Raw genomic sequence first — 19,882 nt, forward strand, 5'->3', positions numbered from 1 at the left:
GAAGTGAGGGAATGTAGTCAGTTCAAGCACCATGGCTTTTTGTGCCATGCTGTTCAGTTTTGTTTTTAACCTTGATTCCCAGCTCTGAGTCTATTAATCATAAAAGTGTTACAGACAGTCACACCAGTGACACTTGTTATTGATATATAGGTTGGCGGTTTGAAGATTCAGAAATCTAAGAACTGGTAGTATATACGAAGAATGGAACGGTGCTAAGGGCCAAGGTAGTGTTTCATAGTCTTGGCACTTGTGGCCTTTCATGACAGATATTTTGTTACCACAGGGATCTTCTGTGTCTAAGGCTATTGGCATCTCTGGCCTCTACCCACTGGACCCCAGTAGCATCTAGATCCTAGCTGCTATAGCAAATGTGCCTCTAAGCATTGTGCAATGCTTCCTGAGTAAAGCCTTAAACCCAGTTTGCAAGACACTGATGCACAACAGAAGACAAAGGCTCCTCCGAACAATGCACTGTGCAGCACTAAAGCGGCCCCACCAGGCAGTGAGGACCCTAGCCTCCTTTTTCAAACACCTTTCCCAAGTCACTCCACATTTTAATTTTCTACGAAGACCGACTGCAAAGCTTAACCACAAACCCTGTTCACTAGGGTGGTTCTGTGTGTGAATCGGAAGAAGCAATGAGGGGCAATGGGACTCAGTTGTAAAAGCCAAAACTGTAAAGGGGGTTTAAAGACTTAAAACTGGTAACTTGCCAGTTGCAGGTGAAATGTTTGGAACTGAAACTTCCTAATTACCCAGTCTGTTCTAATGTGGTGTGTTTCCAGAATGTTTTACCTTTAGAGATAATATGGTAGTGGTCAAATTGTATCCAAAAACAATCCAGGGAACTCGCTCCCACATGAGCTAGCCCCCTTTAGCATGGACTTAGCCAAATGCTACAGATTGGAGCTGTGGGGAACCATCACTGTTCTCAAGATAAAAGATGCTGACTGCTGTTGTATATTCAAATTATTCCCAATCAGTGTCAGAATCTTCAAAGTCACTTCAGTGAGAGATTGTCATATGGCTAAATACTGAAATTACAATGATAACTAGACATAATAATGCAATAGTCTCACTCTCAGTGGGAAAATGCATTAGGTTACATTACCAGAGCCCTTATTCATTTACCCTTTAAAGCAAGAGTCTTACTCTCTGGAATTTGCTAACTGGCCTTGTTAAGGATGGGAGCCTGATGGACACATGGCTTTAGCAACACATCTACTCATGAGACCCACTGAGACACTGCTTTATACTGATCTTTCTCAGTGAACAGCCATACTGCTTTGATTCATTACAACATTTTCTAAAAGGTACTTGGTTTCTGACTGGAAATTATGCCTTTTGTACATCTGAACATAATTTAAGGGCTCCCTCCCCATGCAGTGAACTTTAGTGAGCTAAAATCATATCATAATGCAAAATTATAAAATATGATAAGAAAAGAAATGACTTTAGGGGAAAGGAAAATAACATGTGGACAGATCTTCAAAGGACAGAAATTCTAACATTTACTATAGCACTCCAAGCTTTAATTTGCAGCCATCACTTCCCCAGTTTTGACTATGAGTCCTGGGGAAAGTAGGAAATGATGATCGATAAGTAAAAAAAAAAAATGCTACCAAAAGATATTCTAATTACAGTTGATATTTCTCTACACTTTCACTTGAATGCCTCCTGGTAGGGGGTGGGAGCAGAGGAAATCTGAAGCTCAGTTATTTGCTATTTAGTAAAAATGTGCTAAAATTTGCAACATTTGTGATTTATACACAGGAACTCAGGAGAGATGACACATAGGCCACGCCCATCTCTACCACCTGCTTCTCAGAGAAGTAATGGCTAAGTGACCATGTGGTGTCTGGCCTTCCAGGACCAGCCAGGCATGTATTTTCAAGGATATCAGAACATTGTACATTGTATATCTGGAATATTTTGGCCATCAGAGAAAGATATATACATGTAGTGATTGAACAAAGGAGAGGAGAGACCACAGGAATCCAGAAAGAATTTCCCTGATTAGGACAGAGAAAATTCATAAATGTGATAATGAGGAAAAATAGCCAGAAGAGATAAAGTTACAAGTAAGGACCATAGACTTTCCTTCACATCTGTGGGGTTTGAAGGTGTATGTGTGTGCGTGCATGTGTATATAAGTGTATATGTGGAGGAGGGGCACATGTGTGTGGGTATGCAGTTACATGCAACTGCGTGCATACGTGAGAAGCCTAGAGCCAGATTTTAGATGTCATTCCCTACCGTAACTCTCTGCCTCTGCCTTGAGGTAGTGTTTCTCACTGAACCCAGGCTCTCCTTTTTTACTAGACTGGCTGATGGAACTGGTCTGCCTTCCATCCCTATCTTTTTCCCCAATGCTGGGGTTACAGGCACCCACAGGCATCCCCAGCTTTTTACATGAGTGATGGGGATTTGAACTCAGGTCCTTGTGTTTACAAGTATTCTTCCCAGCCTGGGCGCCATACAATTTTAATTGCATGTTAACGAACCACAAATTGAGTCTCTTGTGACCTGCATCCCTTACAAGATTCATAATCTAGACATTTTCTTATACTCAGTGATAGATTTCACTACATCAGCCTAGAGAGAATAAGATGGCTGTTTGCTCTAGGACAAGGGACCATATGAAGGTGAGTAAGCAGAACACATGGGCAGCGTGGACAGACTTAATATTGTACAAGCCAGCACCTTTCACTGGGTAGCTTAGCAAAACAGAACATGAGTGGTGCATGTGTGAAATTAAAAAACAAACAAACAAACAAACAAACCAATGGACATGGAAATTCTACAGTTTGCTCTTTCCAAGACTACATAGAAAACATAAACCTTTCCTTATAATAGGTCACAATAGGTCAGCGCTGACATGGAAAGCCCTGTGATCTGAAGCCCTTCTCACTCTGCCCTTAGCAGAGCATTCTCCAGAAATTCAGACAGTAAAAAGGGCTAGGCACTGCCATTGTTGAAGCCCTGCAACTCAAATACTGTGTTTATGAACCAAAAGGAAGCTGACATCGCCATAAAGAAAACAGAACAAAACACAATAAACAAAAGAACAATGACAAAGAAGCTCTAGAAGGTTTACAGAGGTGATCCGCTTCTGCTGAGCCTTTGATCACAAAAAAACAATAAAACTCTGAGAATAATAGGCATGGGCTATTTTTGCCTCTTTGCAGAGTCCTTGCGTACACACAGAGATGAAACTCATAAGCTGGCGGTGCGTTCCCCATCCCCGCGAGCCTTCCTCACCAAACGTTCATGTGGATGCAGGCTGCAGTAGCTGCTAGACTGTGGAATATGAGAAGAATTGCCCAGCATTCCTCCATAGCCAGGCTGATTCATTCCACTGGAGGAGCTCCAAGGGTCACTGCTGTGATGGCCATCTGTAAAGGACAAAGAAAACCGTGACTTTTCTGAGGCATTCAGCCTTGCCTTTCAGAATAGGGTTTCTTCATATACTTGAAAATAACCTCCTGTTGTGTATTCATCTTTGTGTTGCTTAGCTGATTACATCACACGACAGTCATCATTATTTTTTTCCCAAGTAGCTTTTTATATTGTCAAACAAACAGAAACATTGAAGTTTGTGTTCTTGGTTTTTTAAAAAAAAATCAACTGGAAAAGAACAGGACATGTTTCTCTGAAGACTGATGTCAAGTAAGCAAGGTAATTCACGATGAAAGAAACAGTTCTTAGAAACTCCGGACCCCTCCTTTTATGAAAGTAATCTAAAAAGTTAAAGCATTACCGAACTTTGAGGTGAAAAACAAAATAGCTGAGACACCACCGTGTTGGCAGGGTTGCAAGTTTTAAAAGCCTACACTGAAATGACTACTGGCCAAGAACAGCCCTTGTCTAGAAGGTTGGGTTTCACTTCTGTGCCATGCACAATGCAGAGCGTTAATGTTGGGATTATCTTACAGTAAGTGGGGAAGAGGACTGTCACATACTTCGGCCCTCGGTCATTTTGGAATTTGGTATACGCCGTATACAACTACATTGATTCTCTAGGAGCAATATGAGGAGTACATGCATGTCCTAAGATAGCTATTATGGTACAGGATAAAACTGACATCCTCTGCATCTCATAAATACATGGGGTAAAGAGTTTGAAAATAAGCCATAAAGAGATGTTGTTTTAAAGTCTCTTTTAGGGTGCAGGTAACATTTCAGATTAACAGCAGAATAGAAACACTCTGAAAGATTTCGTTCACCCCCTGGCCCTGTGGTTATACAGGCTGTGACTGTTTAATTTTGATTTCTGAAACAAACCTAAGGGCATAAGACAGCCTGAACCACTACTAATTAATTCACTTGACTTTCCCCTCTTTTAGGAACTGGAAAAAAATGAGTATTGGATTTATACCAGGCCATGAGCCTGATGTTCAATGCATACAGGTATGCCTCGCTGAAAGCAAGCTTACTTTCACATGTATGTGAGCACAGCTTTTTAGATCATGCAAATTTCGTCTGATATTTTATTTTATGAAGTTGCCTCCCCACACCCATCCCACACATCCCACTGACTTCTTAAATTCTGGAGTCAGACTTTCAGAACCATTCTGGTCACAGAACACAGAAGAAGAGATGATAGCTTTCTACCTTTAAGAAACATGCAAGCAAACTCATACTTGCAATTTTGACAACTGTAGATTTTGTCACCAAAAGATGAAAAGTAAAAATAGAAATAAGCGACCACAAGTAATGACTTTAAAATATGCCCACTGACAATGCCCTTGTTACCATTCTATGCAGCTGCACGTTTCCCAAAGCCTGAGAGGACCACCTTGCACTTGCTTCCCAGATGGAGTGATGTGCGTCCGACAGAATCATTCAGTCACTGTTTCTGACTGTGATCACCGGGTGTGTGTGTGTGTGTGTGTGTGTGTGTGTGTGTGAGAGAGAGAGAGAGAGAGAGAGAGAGAGAGAGAGAGAGAAAGAGAGAGAGATGTGTGTTCATTCATGTGGAGGCCAGAAGGCATCCCTATGAGGCAGAGGCTCCCACTGCACCTAGAGCTTTCTGGTTGGGGTAGTCTGGACAGCCAGCACTCTGGCCTGAGGCATCTGGAATCTACGCGGGCGTTAAGGATCCAAACTCAGGTCCCTGTCTTACACAGCAAGCATGACCCCCTCTCAGCCACTCTTCCCAACCCAAAGTTAACATTCGATATATTTTGGATCTGGTATGGAATGCAGAAGTTAAAATGTCACCTTAAATTTAAATATGAAGTTCAGGACCCACTAACACTTGAAGTGGAGTGTGCATTTGACAAATAAATTGAGACTATGTATCACTGAATAAGCGTTTTCCTGAAACATTCTGACAACTCGATGCACGATGCACGGGGTGGCAATACACTTCGGATTGTTAACACGGCGTACTTGACTAGATGCAGACTTATAAAAATATGTATTTTACATAAATTATGCTTTTCAGAGTAAATTAATATTTATCACATCCCATGATCTTGGCATAATGTTGTTTTGAAAGAATAGAATTAGATGTGTGCAAATTAATTGTGCTCATCATAAATGTCAACTGAAGTTTTTTTTTTAGTATTCATATGCAGAAAAACAAATGTGACAAATGTGTTCCCCATAGTTTATGAGGTGTGGTATAGAAAGGCACCTACTGCTTTAATCTACCTGGCCTCTTTGCTATGTGTACAGTTCAAAACAATCAGTTTCTCAGACACATTGAGGGATGTTATCCTTTTATCCATTTTCTTAATGAAAACCTGATTTTTGACATATCAAATCCTTGAGTTGGCAACATCTGTCAGCATCTGGAGGGTAATTTCTCCCATTGTTTGTAGCTGAAGGCAATAAGCCCATTGTCAGGGCACAGAGTTTACCCATGTCTAGCCATTGCGGCCCTGTGAGAGTTATACCTACATCAAGTCCCAAAGATGGAGGAGGCCTGTGGCCATGAGCTCAGTAATGTGTGGAACAAACTCTCCCTGATCCCAAGGGACCCATTTCAGTCACTTTTATAGACTTTCTCTGGAAGTTCACACATACACCAGCAATTTAAATAAGCTGATATGGAAGAGAAAGATGAATCTCTTTTTATCACAGTTGTTTTGGGTACACCCTCTGCAATTTCAGTGAGACACCAGACAGCTCCCTTGGTATTGCTGCCCCAAATGTGTTCTTGTTCCCACGTGTCACGGTCCTTAGGGTAGTATCCTTTTTGCATTGCGGCAAGGCATACTCAAGTAAAGTGTGCACATACAGGCAAAATGAGCTAGAGTTGTGTATTTACAGTGCCTGGCAAATCTCATGTCTAACCTCAGGGTATCTTGGGACTAAGATCATGACAGTTTTAAATAAGTTTCCTAGGCATGGCAAAAATGGAATCTATAGCTCCTTTATGTCAATAAACGATCTGTGAAGTAGCTGGTGTCATTTTGATGATCCCGGTCTTTTCCAATTAGCAGAAAGGAGCTAAGTGACCAGTGGCAATAGTATAAGCCCTAGGGATATATAACCATCTGTTTTTGACTGAAAACAGTGGATAATTAAAAGAACACATAGCCACTATCCACCACAAAGCTGTAATGTCCCTGCCGTGTACTCCTTGAACTCCCTTCAAAATTTTCTTTTACCTTAAATCACTTACTATGTCTCCACATAGCTTTCACTGTGCAGCGTTTCCATGTTTCAGCAGGTTACTTCTTCTTAAACAGAACCCTTGTTCTCACTTACCCATTACTAAGTGGATAAAAACTTTACAAATGGCTAGACCCAAGGGACTCTACTTCCTCTTGGCTAAATACAAGATCTTCAAAACATACTCTGAGCTGGATGAGACGTGTCTAAACATGCACGTTTGGAAGATGGTAGAGACAGTGAAGACCAACAATCTTGGAAGACCAACAAGGCATTTGTTTTATATAAAGCAAAGCAATTCAATTTTAACCCATTACAGGGCAAAGGCCTTTAATGTAAGAGGAAAAGAATGTCTTAGGTAAGTTTTTCTTAATTTGGTAAGGAATCCACTTGCTAAGAGGGGAAATACTGCTTACACTCTACACTGATCTATGGTTTCACTTTCTTTGCCCTGCATTTAACACTGACTGGCCCATGGACTTCCCGCAGGCAGAGAAGCACCTTACCTTGCATGAAGAAGGAGCTAGGGAAAGTGCTGGCTGCTGGTTTGGAGGAAGGATAGCCTGGCGAGTCCCTATTGTAGTCGGCAGTGCTTGCTGAAGGAGCGTAGACCTGAGGAAAGAGAACCATAAGAATTTTCGTTTCTACAGTGATCAAAATGTCTCTACATCCACGGTTTGGTAAGACACTGGCACAAAAGCACAGAAGTTGGATGCTGTAAAAGTCTAAACCTGATCCAACCCTAGAAACACTGCCTCCTTTGAATACAGGGGCGCGGAGGGCGGGGAGGGGGGAGCGTTCTGTATATTTGTGTCAACATAAAATAATCAGGAATGAGATTTTCCAGTCCAGGCGAGAACACCGCAAACCATGTCTAGTGGTAAATACACTCTGCAGGCCACAGAGTAGCCCCATCTACAGATTCCTTTCTTTTTTAAACACAGATGGCCAGTGAGCGTGTTAAGGGTAAAACAGAAAGGCTGCAATGCAGTCTCTCCCCAAAGACAGACTAAACTTCTACCTTTCAATTAAAAAATTCACTTGCAATCCAAGAGGGAAAGAGGAGGCAGGCAGAAGGAGGGAAGGAGAAAGGGCAGAGATGGGGGGGGGGAGAGGAAGGGATGGACAGAAAGAGAACAGATGAACCAGGAAATGCATGATAAATACATATATCTTGGACTATTACATCCACACAGTGTCTGCAGAGATGCAAGAAAAAGGCTAGTAAATACCCGGATCAATCAAAGACCACCAACAAACAGTATGCACACAGGAAGAAGGGGCTGTCTTTTTTTTTTTTAAAGTGTTTATTATATATCTATGTACAATAAACTTTAAAAGTGTGCCAAAGACCTAATTTACTTAACATTGGTTTACTAATCCTCACGGGGCTCGGGAAATCAGTGCCTTATAAAAATAGGCCTCGTGTTTTCTTGTTTATGTTTCCTTGAAGCAGGACGGCACCACAGCAAAGCATAAATTCATAAGGTATAGTTTAACTTTAATTGGTTTTTCTCCCTGGCCTTTTCTGCTAAATATAATTTTTTTTCCTTTTTAATTCCCATTTTCTTTTGCTCTAAAAAGTTCCTCTCTCCAGATGGTCGGAAAGACTGAACGGCTCATCCTCTTGATGAAAATGGATACCTTCCTGCCTCCATTTTGAAGCAGGCACAGCGGCTCACAAACTTGGCAGTGAGCCTACACTGATATTCACAGGTCACAGTGAGAGGAGAGGAAATTCACCAACAAAAAGGCAGCGGCGGGAGTACAAAAAAAAAAAAGCTCCATTTTTTTTTTTTTGCCATGTATATCAAACAAACACCCTGAAAATTATATAATTCTCTCAGCACAACCATGACTCATAACGTGTAAGCATTAATAGCAGGTTTAGGATTTCACAAAGGGTAGGTCCACAGAGACAGATGTGGGAAATGTGCTTCTGCATCCATACATCAAATAAATGCTCCACACGCCCTTGAAAATCCAGAGGTCCTGGACATTAAACAGAACCAAACAAACCAAAAGGAGCCACTCATGCTGTGGGCAGCAAGGATGATGTCCCTCTAAGTCACGGAGGGATTTAAGGATCATTTTCCATTCTGTGATTTTTTTCCCCTCTACTTCTTATGTGTATGGACACTAATTTATTTCTATTTCTAGAGGGTTCGTAATAAGGGATGGGGGAAGCGGCACATCATTCCTGAAGGATCTCTAAGCAGGATCCTTACAGGAAATGGGCAAAGTGATCATTAAGTTCAAATGACAGAAGGGACACACCATGACTGTAGTATGTCCACATGCCCCAGCCTGACATGGACTGGCCCATCAGTCTTCATGTAAGCTGACTGTATTCAGTACTGTATTTCATGTTGTAGGAAGCAATACATATTTACTGAAAAAAAAAAAGGCATTTCCATGCTTCAACTACCTGTGTGTTAAAAACAACTGGAATCAAGAATTTATAGCTTAATTTTAGTAACTACCCTACCACTGTTACCCTTAAACATGCATTGAAGAATGTCAACACATTTGATCATATTAACGTGGCTCATCTCTCTCTCTTTTTCAACTTTGGTGAAATTATTTTAGACCCTTGGGAAATGATAGGAAAATATTTTTAATCAATTTTAGTTATACATAAGAAAGCTACTTTGACTCTAAATTATGAATAAATTAAAATACCTAAGGGATAACATTAGTAAAATTCATGAATATTTCCTGCTTGTGGAAGATTATTACCTACAAGATGAAAAAAAATTTTTTAGCATATAGTGCAATATGTAATTTCTGATTTCCTGATGCTGTAGTCAATTGTAGAATTGTTTTGTTCTGGATTTTTGAGACACTGTCTCTCTATTATGTAGCTGTGGCTGTCCCAAGACTTACTGTACAGACCAGGCTGGCAGTGAACACACAGATATCCGCCTGCCTCTGCCTCCCAAGTGCTGAGATTAAAGGCCTGTACCACCACGCCAAGTCGAGATTCTTTACACAAGATAAAAATTCCCGTTAACCCAGAGCACGTTTTTATGTTTTATTTTTCAGAACATACTTTCTATGCGTCTTCTAAACCACAAAGCTGCTTTTATAGCAGCTTGCAGCAAAGGTATAACACCACTCGTTTTCCATCTAGATAAGATGTTCTTCTTCATCTCAAATGTCATTTTAAGGCAAAAGATCTGTATTTTTGTTTATATAAATGAATATTGCACATAATATGCTTTTGGAAAGCTGGAGAGACCAACGACCTTCTTTGCTTTAATCTCCCATGTGTTATTTATTCACTTACAGCTGACTGATGATAGCACTGGGAATAAGACCCAAGACATGGGATGACCTAGGAAAGTATGCTACCACTCGATCACATGGCAGCCCCGGCCCATGAGGAAAAATTTGAGCTTTACCATTTATAAAATCCAAAACTGGAAGTTCAAGAAACTGTTTTAATATATGGAACCTGTTAGAGCTACACAATAACTTACCATTCTTTAATTTTCATCATTTGATACATAGGATCATTTAAAATGGCAGTGCAGGTACGAGATGGTATCTACATCAACAGCAACGATGACGCTCACACTACCTTTAATGTTTCAAATTTTAAAGGATGATGACAGCCAATGGGCAGTGGCACTACTTGTCACTTAATTATTTTTTAGTTGTTTTATAATGATATTAATTTCAATAAGGCCTCATATATTTGCTTTATTATTTTTCTAGGTCTATAGAAAGATTACTTATTTAACTGGAATTGTTTTAACATGAAATTTTTTTAAATCAGCTAAAAAAAAAAAAAAAAGCCCTAGCCCAATTTGAAAGGAAAACTCAAAAATCAGTGAAATATTATTTAAGTGACCCCAATAAAGACGCAAAGGAAAATGTCATGGGAAACAAAAGTTCATACCCCTGCAGAAAGGTAACAGGTCAAGACGGATACTGGCCTCTGATTCTCCCCACCAGTGTAAGTAAAGCCGTCCGAAATGTTGCCAAATTAGAATGGGGGGGGGATGTTGGCTATAGCTAAAAGGCCATCAGGGCTCCTCTCAAGTCATTTGATAAGAAGAAGCCTCATGGAAAATCAACAGTATAATATATTTCACATTAAAGGTTAACAACACCATTCTCTCTCACCATGCCGAATTTAAAGTAAAATCACGGAAACCGAAAGTTTAACAATGATCTCTCTCAGTAACATGAAACCAGAGACTGGCGGAAGTATAAACAAGATTTCATTTTACAGGCAGAATTTCTATTGTAATTTAAGAATGACAGTAAGGTGCTTTAGCTGCCACCTAATGATCTTTTCTAGAGCCATCAAGAAAATGATAGTATAAATTCTTCTGCCCATGAGAAAAGAGCCCAAACCAGGTATGAGAAGTGTGGTCCTTGCAGTCCTTAGCCCTTCTCCCCATGGCTTATGGGCTTCATTTAGGGATATTAAGCATAACAAGGCTATACTTTGTTCAGGACCTATTGGGAAACCGATTTTCTGGTAGCAGTCCAGAGTATACGATGAGACAAGGTGGTGCTATCAACAGTGCCCTTCTTACTTCTATATAAATATATATATATATATATATATATATATATTAATTTATTCATATTATATCTCAATTGTTATCCCATCCCTTGTATCCTCCCATTCCTCCCTCCCTCCCATTTTCCCCTTACTCCCCTCCCCTATGACTGTGACCTGAGGGGGACCTCCTCCCCCTGTATATGCTCATAGGGTATCAAGTCTCTTCTTGGTAGCCTGCTATCCTTCCTCTGAGTGCCACCAGGCCTCCCCATCCAGGGGACATGGTCAAATAACAGTGCCCTTCTTACATCTTAAAGCTGAAGAATGGCAGAGAGGTGAAAAGTACTGGCCCACATGAGCTGGAGTCTGACTGAGAGTTCCAACATTCAACTTTTACCCTCTCTGGCCTCTAAACTCTTCTCTGTGAAATGAGAGCAAGAAGATCTACTGTGCAAGAAGACTAGTAAGAGGTGAATGGTGCCATGTGTGTAAAGTGACTAGAAAGGAGCCCAACACACACAGTGAGTATGCAGGAAATGATCAAGCACTCATGTTTATGTCTTGTTGCCCTTATTTTTTACTAAGAGTACAAATGCTACTCAGGAAGGTTTGCCTTTCCTCATTAACAATCTTCTAAGTAACAATAAGGCAAAGAGAGTAGAGTTGTTATTCTATATTCTATTAAAACTTCCTTCTTAAGTTGAGACAGTCCTTATTTTTAAATTTTATTTATTCGTATATATTTTGATTTATAATAGAATGACATCATTTTCCTCTTTCCCTTTCTTCCTTCCAGCCCTTACTCTCACACTGATAGGCTCTTTCTTATTGTCATACGCATACACATGTACATATGTAAACACAGCCTGCTGAGTCCATTTGTGTTGCCTGCATGTAGCACAAGACATTCTTAAACAGCAACATGAGCCACACTGTGGGACAGTTTACAGAAAGTCTTGTGGGATCTCATTAATCTTTTCTTTCTATACCAGTTTTACTTACATATTATAAGGCCTACTTACAGTACAACCATGTATAAATAAGTAATGTGCTTCCTGAAAGGGAAATGGTAACTCAGAAGACCAGAGAAAATGGCTTCAGACCATATAAAATGATGGGCAGTGGTCACTGTGTGGAGCGGATGAGAGCCACTAAATCGTACAAGAGGTCTTCACCATTCCTTAATGTTACTACCCATTGGCGATTCTGCAAGTTCAATGTGAATATGTAATTTCCAAAGAGAATCGTCATAGCAGAAACCGTATGAGGCAGGAACTGAAATGGCATGATGATTTCAGATCCTTACAGAGAGTTACTGTTTGGTTGCAATGAGCAGAAATTACCACATTAAAATGGTGCCACAGATGCTCAAGTGCTGGCTTGGCATCTCCACTCCACTCACCCTGAGCTGAGTCCTGAGAAGATTTTAAAATGTTCTCAACTGTAACAGTCAAATACTCACATGACAAGAGTTTAGCATGTGCTGCAGGGTCTGTTGGCCTCAGCATGGCCTTTGAAACCTCCTAGCTGATCATCACTCAGCAAGAACGTAGACTCTCATGGACTTGAGAGATGGCTCAGAGGTTAAGAGCACTGTCTGTTCTTCCAAAGGTCCCGAGTTCAATTCCCATTAACCACACTGTGGTTCACAACCATCTACAATAAGATCTGGTGCCCTCTTCTGGAACATAGGCCTACATACGGGAAGAATGCTGTATAAATAATAAATAAATAGAAGGTACTGAGACCTGGGTCTCACCTAGAAGACAGGACAGTTGAAGGTCAGGATTATGTGTATATTCACAAGAATGAGATGTACATTGTTAGTTTCTATGTGACCAAGCAAAAGTGAAATTGTCAGCTGACCCACAGGTAAGCAGGAGGAAGATGAACTTCAAGAAAAAGCCTCCAGACTAGATATACATAGGCTTGGCAGGTTCTGGAATTATTCATCTATGAATCAGACTCAAAGGAATCCAATTTCCACTCTTACAATTCATTGTGAAGATACAACAAAGTAATTTATCTCTTGGGGACTTGGTTCCTTAGTTTGTCATGTGGGGTGAGTATAACTGTGAGGATGCTTGATAATACCCCACCAATCATAATCCCTAATAAATCACTGGCACTCCACAAACACACAAAATTTACACTGTCATAAACTTACTCGCTGCCTTCCAACAATGTGTCACCAAAAGTGCTGTCTGATATGGTTGCCACTTGTAACCTAAGGTTATTTTGACTGAACTTAATGAAAATGAGAGACTTTTCATTTGTAAGTCACACTGGTCATGTTTCAGATGCTCAACAGCAATAGTCAGCCACTGGCTACTGGACAGCATCAGCCCAGAACTGTCTACCCATAAAACATCCTGCCACATAGTGCCAGGGTAGAGGTGGGACTGTCAATAAGGAGTGTCTGGCCATATTGTCACCCACTGTAAGGAGAGGCAAATTCTAGGTATTCCAAGCACAGGGCATGTGATCGATACACAACCAATGTCCATCTGTGGGATGGCAGGGTGCTGCAACTAGTGTCTTTTTGTTTTTAAAATCCTATGTACTATTTCATATTTGAGTCTTTTTTCTTTCACAGCCATCGATAAAATGACTGCCAGTTGGGCAGTGTAATACACACCATGGAAGAGTAGCTGTGAGCCTAGATCTCTTCCTATGCTGAAAACAAAGCTCGTGAGCTGCAAGTTCACTCTGCACCATTAATTGGTTCCGGGGAAGAAATTACAGTTGAATATGGCACTGTAACTTAAAAAAAAAATAGTAAAAAAGTCTATGTCTTTCTGACTGGTTTTCATATTTTCATATTATCAGTGACTGGGTATCCTTCCTCTATATTCTCTCCTTTTATGACTTTGACTTTGTTCATTCTTTTATAGATGCTATCTTTCCCTCATCTTGTCACCTTTATACCTGCTGCCCTCCGACGCTCTGCCTGGCTTCGCTTCATGCTTTCAAAGCTCAAATGAGTTCAGCCTCATTTTGCCAAATGAGCAGCAGTTAGCGGGTTTGCCCAGGTGTGGATACGGTGAGCCAACTCTTCCTGTCTGTGCAGCCTCTCTTCCGAGGTCTATGCTGACATCCTCCTTAAAGACTTGAAATGGCCAGCAAGCGGGTAAGGGAAGTTAACAGAATCAAATGATAGCTCAGCCACGCACTGTTAGATGGAAAGGCAGCTAATCACTCAAGAACTCAAAACCTCTGAGACAAGAGCAAACCCCAGGAATTACACCCTTTCAACAGACACATTCGTAGTCTGTGCTGCAATGCCAAGGAATCCTGAACGGTGAAGACAGGATCACACAGCCATATGATCACAGAAGCAGTTGCATTTAGAGACACAAACACCAATGTGTATGGGTCTCTACTGACACACAGAGACGCGCTTCTTAAAAAAAAAAATGCACAGGCTTGAGAAAATGTTGTGAAGATCCTTAAATTTTCAAAGGAATCAAATAGTTGTATGTGTTCTAAACCAAACCACAATGAAAATTTCATTTCTTAAATTCTTTTTATTGCCATTCTGGGGCTCAAGTAGGAGTGGCTAGGTCATGGGAGAATCTTTCACAACTATCCAAACACATATTAAACTCACCAGTTATATGTGAAGTGTCTATATTTTATTGCTACTAGCAGAATGATATCCGCTTTCCATTCTAATAGGTTACCTCACAAAAAATATCAGAAAGAAAAGCTATATGTATTTTCCCAAAGAAATTCTTTGAATATGTTAGTATGTTCAGAATAAATTCCTATCAACATACATCCACACATGCTATAATAAACACTACATATCAATTTCCTTCTTCCAAATATTAGTTGAATCTTGATTATTCATTCGTGAGTCATGAAACCTGAAGCTAAATCCTTTAAGTTAATTTCAACCAGTAGATTTTTTTTTCCCCTCATCAAGCAAATTTCCATTTTTGTGTTAAGAAGTAAGAGACTTCCAAGAATTTCTGTCCCTTGCTTGCTTGTCTTTATTAATCAAATGACAAGTAAAAAATATCAAGAGAATGCAGAAGGCAAGAGGAGGGGGGGGTGGCTAAGTAACGCTCAGTGTGCAGGTGGACAGACAGCAGCTGGTGCCTTCCTCTCCTAGTCACTGTAGTCAGCCTGCTAGGAGCCCTGTGGCTGCACAGATGACAGCCACATCGATACTACACTGTGAGATGGAAGAGGTTCTCTCTGCTACGATGCCACATACACATTTGAGGTTCTGTGCTCTTTGTACATACTATGTTATTGAAATCTCACAGCCATGCCAGCTATAAGAAAGGCAGAGGGTTATCAAAGAAAAATGAAGGAAAGCAATTCATAATAGCATCCCAACCTGACACAGTTTTCCAGGGCTGCAAAGAGACCCATTCCCAAGGTCTGTGAAGATCCAAGTTCTTGTCATGGCTGACAGGGCCAACTGATGACAATGCACACCGCTAACATGTTACTTTTGATAGGCTAGGCATGGCTCCAGCCAAATTGTGCATATAATTTTGTGTCTTACTCTTGGCCTATTGTTTTATTCCCATTCCAGTTTCACAGATAAAGAGTTCATGGCACAGAGAGTTTAAGTAACTGAAGTGCTCAATGTCAGATAGCTAATCAAGTGGCAAATTTGAGATTCAGAATCATGCAGCTCCTTTTCAGACTTGACATCTTAAGCAGTATAATGGTAAGTTCTGGGGTGCAGACACTGTCTAAAGTGTTAGTGATGCACTTTTAACCAAAAGCTTTGCTGAGGCCTGGCTTGACCATTCAAGGCACTCTTTTGTCCAAAGCGGATTCTAGGCAGTGGAACTCTTGGGAGCTGCTATAAGAAACATCATTTCCAGAATGAGGTTGCCCCCCAAAAAACAGCAGGTATACATATAGAGTTGTTTATTGGCTCTGGAGACAGAGAGAGACACAAAGTCATCTGCTAAGAGTTCCATGGGATTCAGGGGTGAAAATAACTCAGGACGAAATTCAAGGACAATAAGAACATTGTTATCCATGAACTAAAATATAGTGTGGACATGGCCTTGTCTGTGTACACTAGCCTCTAGCTCCAATTTTTCATTTTATTTTTACAACTGCAGTTCTCTTGCACTTGGCACTGAGTTTGCTATTGCATTCTACTTGGTATATCACAAAAATGTCCACTGCTAACATCATGAGCACCTTGGCCTGAACTGCACGTGCCTTAGACTGATCAAGTTACTCCTTCCTAATGGTCTCTGGAAACACTGACTTGCACCACACCGGGTCCAGTTGAAACAGACGTTTTCCTGGTTCTATTCTTTATGTCAGCCATTCCCATAAGAGTTGGCTTCATCACAGGCCTGGGATTGGCACAGGGAAAACTCTGTGGATGCTAAGTACATCACAACTCTTTAATATGTTCTCAACACCTGACTAAGTTGTTACCCAACTATTATTTACTGCATGCTCATCAGAAAATTAAACGTAATGCTAAGAAGAACCTGATGTATGATCAAACTACTTTTCATCATTCTGGTTATTTTAAATCTTCAATAGCTGTAGCTCTACCATAGGCTATATCTTTATTTATACTAATGGCAACAAATTCTTGCTCTCCAGGTACATATAACAGATTATTTCCTATTTCAATGCTTTCTTCACCTTCAGCAGCCAAATGGTATTTTTATAATGACAAGTACCGTTTCATTAGGAGGTGTTGAAACATCAAAATGGTGTGTTGTATCTGCCAATAAATAGCTCAGTGACCTCTAAAAACACTGTTTTCTCAATTAAATAAGGGCTGAAAAATCTTCCTCAGGAAAGCAATTCCTAAGAGTCTACCACAATGACAGAAATGAACTCTTACTCCAATGTTGATTATTGACTTTTATCCTATAGTGGCCTCCAAGAAAGCCTTCTAAGGCTACTGGTCTACCTGGTCACAGAAATAATAAGGTTAAAAGCAGCATTCTACTGATACTGCAACTTTAAAGGGGAATAGCTCAAGTTTGGGTACCATTAGGTAAATAAATTCATTCCACTGCTGAATACCTCAGTCAAGGCATATGCCTATGAAGAAGAAAAGCCGGAAGCCCTAGAAATATTTCCATGGCCACATGTCATTAATTAGTACATCTTCCATCACTCTCCATCTTTGGGAAACAATGCTACAGTTTCTTAGAAAGATGAGAGAAAAATGGCAAAGGTATGAAGAACCAGCAGGGTTAAGGGAGAGATGGGGGGAGGGGGAGGCATTGGAAAAGAAAGCAGCACCAAGGATTTTATGGTTTCTACTTCTCTAAACCCAAATGTCTTGAGTTGTTGTGCCTGCATACAGTGAACACAGACAGCTGCCATTCCCAAGTGGCCAGTTCTCGGCAGGAAGTGAGAGGAAGCATGAAGTGCATCAAACACAGAGCGTCACAATTTCAGAGGTAGAGACCCAAGAAAGAAAGATGGCAGTGAGACTTGCACTCCAAGGGAAACTGAGAAGATGAGAGCACGCAGAGGCACCAGTGATCACAGGGTGTGTGATTGTATAGACACGACACAGGCTTTAACAATCAACTTAGTTGCACAAAAGGAAGTTTGTTAAAATTCCATGGTTGACCCTGTAAAGACTTATTATTTTTCACAGTCCCTCTAAGACCAATTATCTATCCAAGTGGTGGGCCCTCCTACTCATACTGTATCACTACGAGATATCAGGCAAGAAAAGGCTAAGTATCTATAAATCCCTGTTGTCATAAAACTAGGAATGAGGCTGTAGGGCTATATCTCATGTAGGCTCAGTCCAAACTTCAGGTGACAGCCCTTAATCAAAACAGCCTTACAAATTACTAATGGTCTAAGCTACCTGAAGGCCAACTTCTGCATTGTTAAATGATATTTACTGAAGGGGAGTAGAATTACCAACACACTCTGTGCTGCGCTCTGAACCATCAGACTTGATACTGACTGATGCTTCAAGCAGATGCCTTCCTCTCTTGTGTACCAAGAGAGTTGTTATGAACACTGAGTCTCCAATCTGCTAGAGTTCTGAACAGCCATGGTACACTGCAAAACTATTACCCCATCTCCCCTTTCACTGAGCTGAAGAAAAAAAAAAGTAAGAATTATCTTTTTTTTTTCCCCCTGTTAAAACATATGGCCCTAACTACTTTCAATGGAAAACAAAGGCATGAAATAATTACCAAATGTAGGAGACTCTGTGGCACAGATTGAAATGAAAAAAAAAAAAAAGGTGGTATGCAAATTGTCAACATATATAGCCAATCAGCTTCCCTCTCTGTGACTTGTTCCAGTGCCCACCTCTCCCCCATGTTTCCCCATGCTCAGGGAAAAGTTTGAGTAAAATTAACCAGCTATAGTTCCCCTAGTTAACTCAGAGCAGAGCTTCTAGCTAGCACAAAGTCAGAAGCTTCTGGGCATACAAAAGAAATGTACGGAAACTATTCAATAAGGACAAAATTATTTCAAAAATTCTTAAAGGAAGTGAGGGACTAAGTATTTCTGACAAGAGACCATGCAATAGAAACGTACATAGTCAACGATAATTAGTTTGTGTCTTCAGGCACACTGAAAACATAATTGAGTTGGCGTTCTTTAATTGTGAGATTCCAGGTATTTTTTTCATACGACACATTTTTTTCTTAATTTTGAAGATAGTTTAGAGATTTACTACCAGCTATCTTAATAATATTTTGGAATAAGGTCAGTATAAATAAATGTAAACAATAGTAGTTTCTCTAACAATAAAAACATAGTAATATGCTTCTTTGATTTCTCAGAGAAGTAATTTTAATAGGCATCTTATTTATTTAATAATCTTAAATTTTCAAAACAAAAATTTAAAATCTAGATGATTTCTTAATATGGGGTTAAGGGAACGGTTTTAAAGGTTCAGTGTTTATCCAAATGATTAGCAAGGATTAGTTCTTCTGTCTGAAACTTCCTAATCAATAGACTGATAGATTTTTAAAAAGAAATTGGTATGTATATATTATATATATATGTATATGTGTCTGTGTATAAGATAACATTAAAGTCAAAGGCCTATAAAACATGGGCAGAAAGATTTTTTTAAAAGCTGTGTGATGGGTGGGAAGTTTCTTTGATGAATATACAAAAAAGATCTGAATTGCTCACTTCATACTTATTAATTTTAGGTATGTAAATTTCACCTTAACTAAAAATCAATCAACAAAAACAGACAAAAACCCTAAAAGAACACATACCAGGTCTATAACTCACATGTTGTCCCTAAGAAAAGTTCAGACCCATGTGCATGGAGGACCCATGTGTAGGGAGGAATCATGTGTAGGGAAGACCCATGTGTAGGGAGGACCCACATGTAGGGAGGACCCACGTGTAGGGAGGGCCCATGTGCAGGGAGGACCCATGTGTAGGGAGGACCCACATGTAGAAAGGACCCACGTGTAGGGAGGGCCCATGTGTAGGGAGGACCCATGCATAGGGAGGAGTCATGTGTAGAAAAACAGCTTGTGGGCCATAGTTCTAAAGTGCTCTGGCTTGCTGCCATTTTCTAGATAGACAATATAGGTAGTTACTGTACCTGCATCAGGGATAGAAGCTGCCTTTCCAAGGAAATTCAAACTGTCCTCCTGCCACAGTTACTCACAACCTTTGTCAGCAGGATCAATACTCTCCTGTCTATGGAAATGAGCACGTATTTGTTTTCACTATGGGGCTTAAATCAGTGCATTTAGCTATAAGGACTGGCCACTGTAAACAGGAGACCAC

The 19,882-nt window shown here is 40.3% G+C and overlaps 1 protein-coding gene across 24 annotated transcripts in view; it reads right to left on the reverse strand.

Annotated features, from left to right (window-relative positions):
• The window catches only part of TCF4 (transcription factor 4), a 341,209-nt gene that overhangs the window by 47,976 nt on the left and 273,351 nt on the right, over positions 1-19,882 (reverse strand). For all 24 annotated transcript variants that reach the window (XM_084780519.1, XM_084780533.1, XM_084780534.1 and 21 more), the window contains 2 exons: positions 7,131-7,236; positions 3,262-3,395 (listed from right to left, as the gene is read on the reverse strand). In XM_084780519.1, coding sequence (XP_084636645.1) covers positions 3,262-3,395; positions 7,131-7,236 — 240 coding nt within the window. The remainder of the gene's footprint in view (positions 1-3,261; positions 3,396-7,130; positions 7,237-19,882) is intronic.

This window comes from Acomys minous (assembly GCF_964271855.1).
Source record: "Acomys minous genome assembly, chromosome: 4".
Taxonomy (NCBI): Eukaryota; Metazoa; Chordata; class Mammalia; order Rodentia; family Muridae; genus Acomys; species Acomys minous.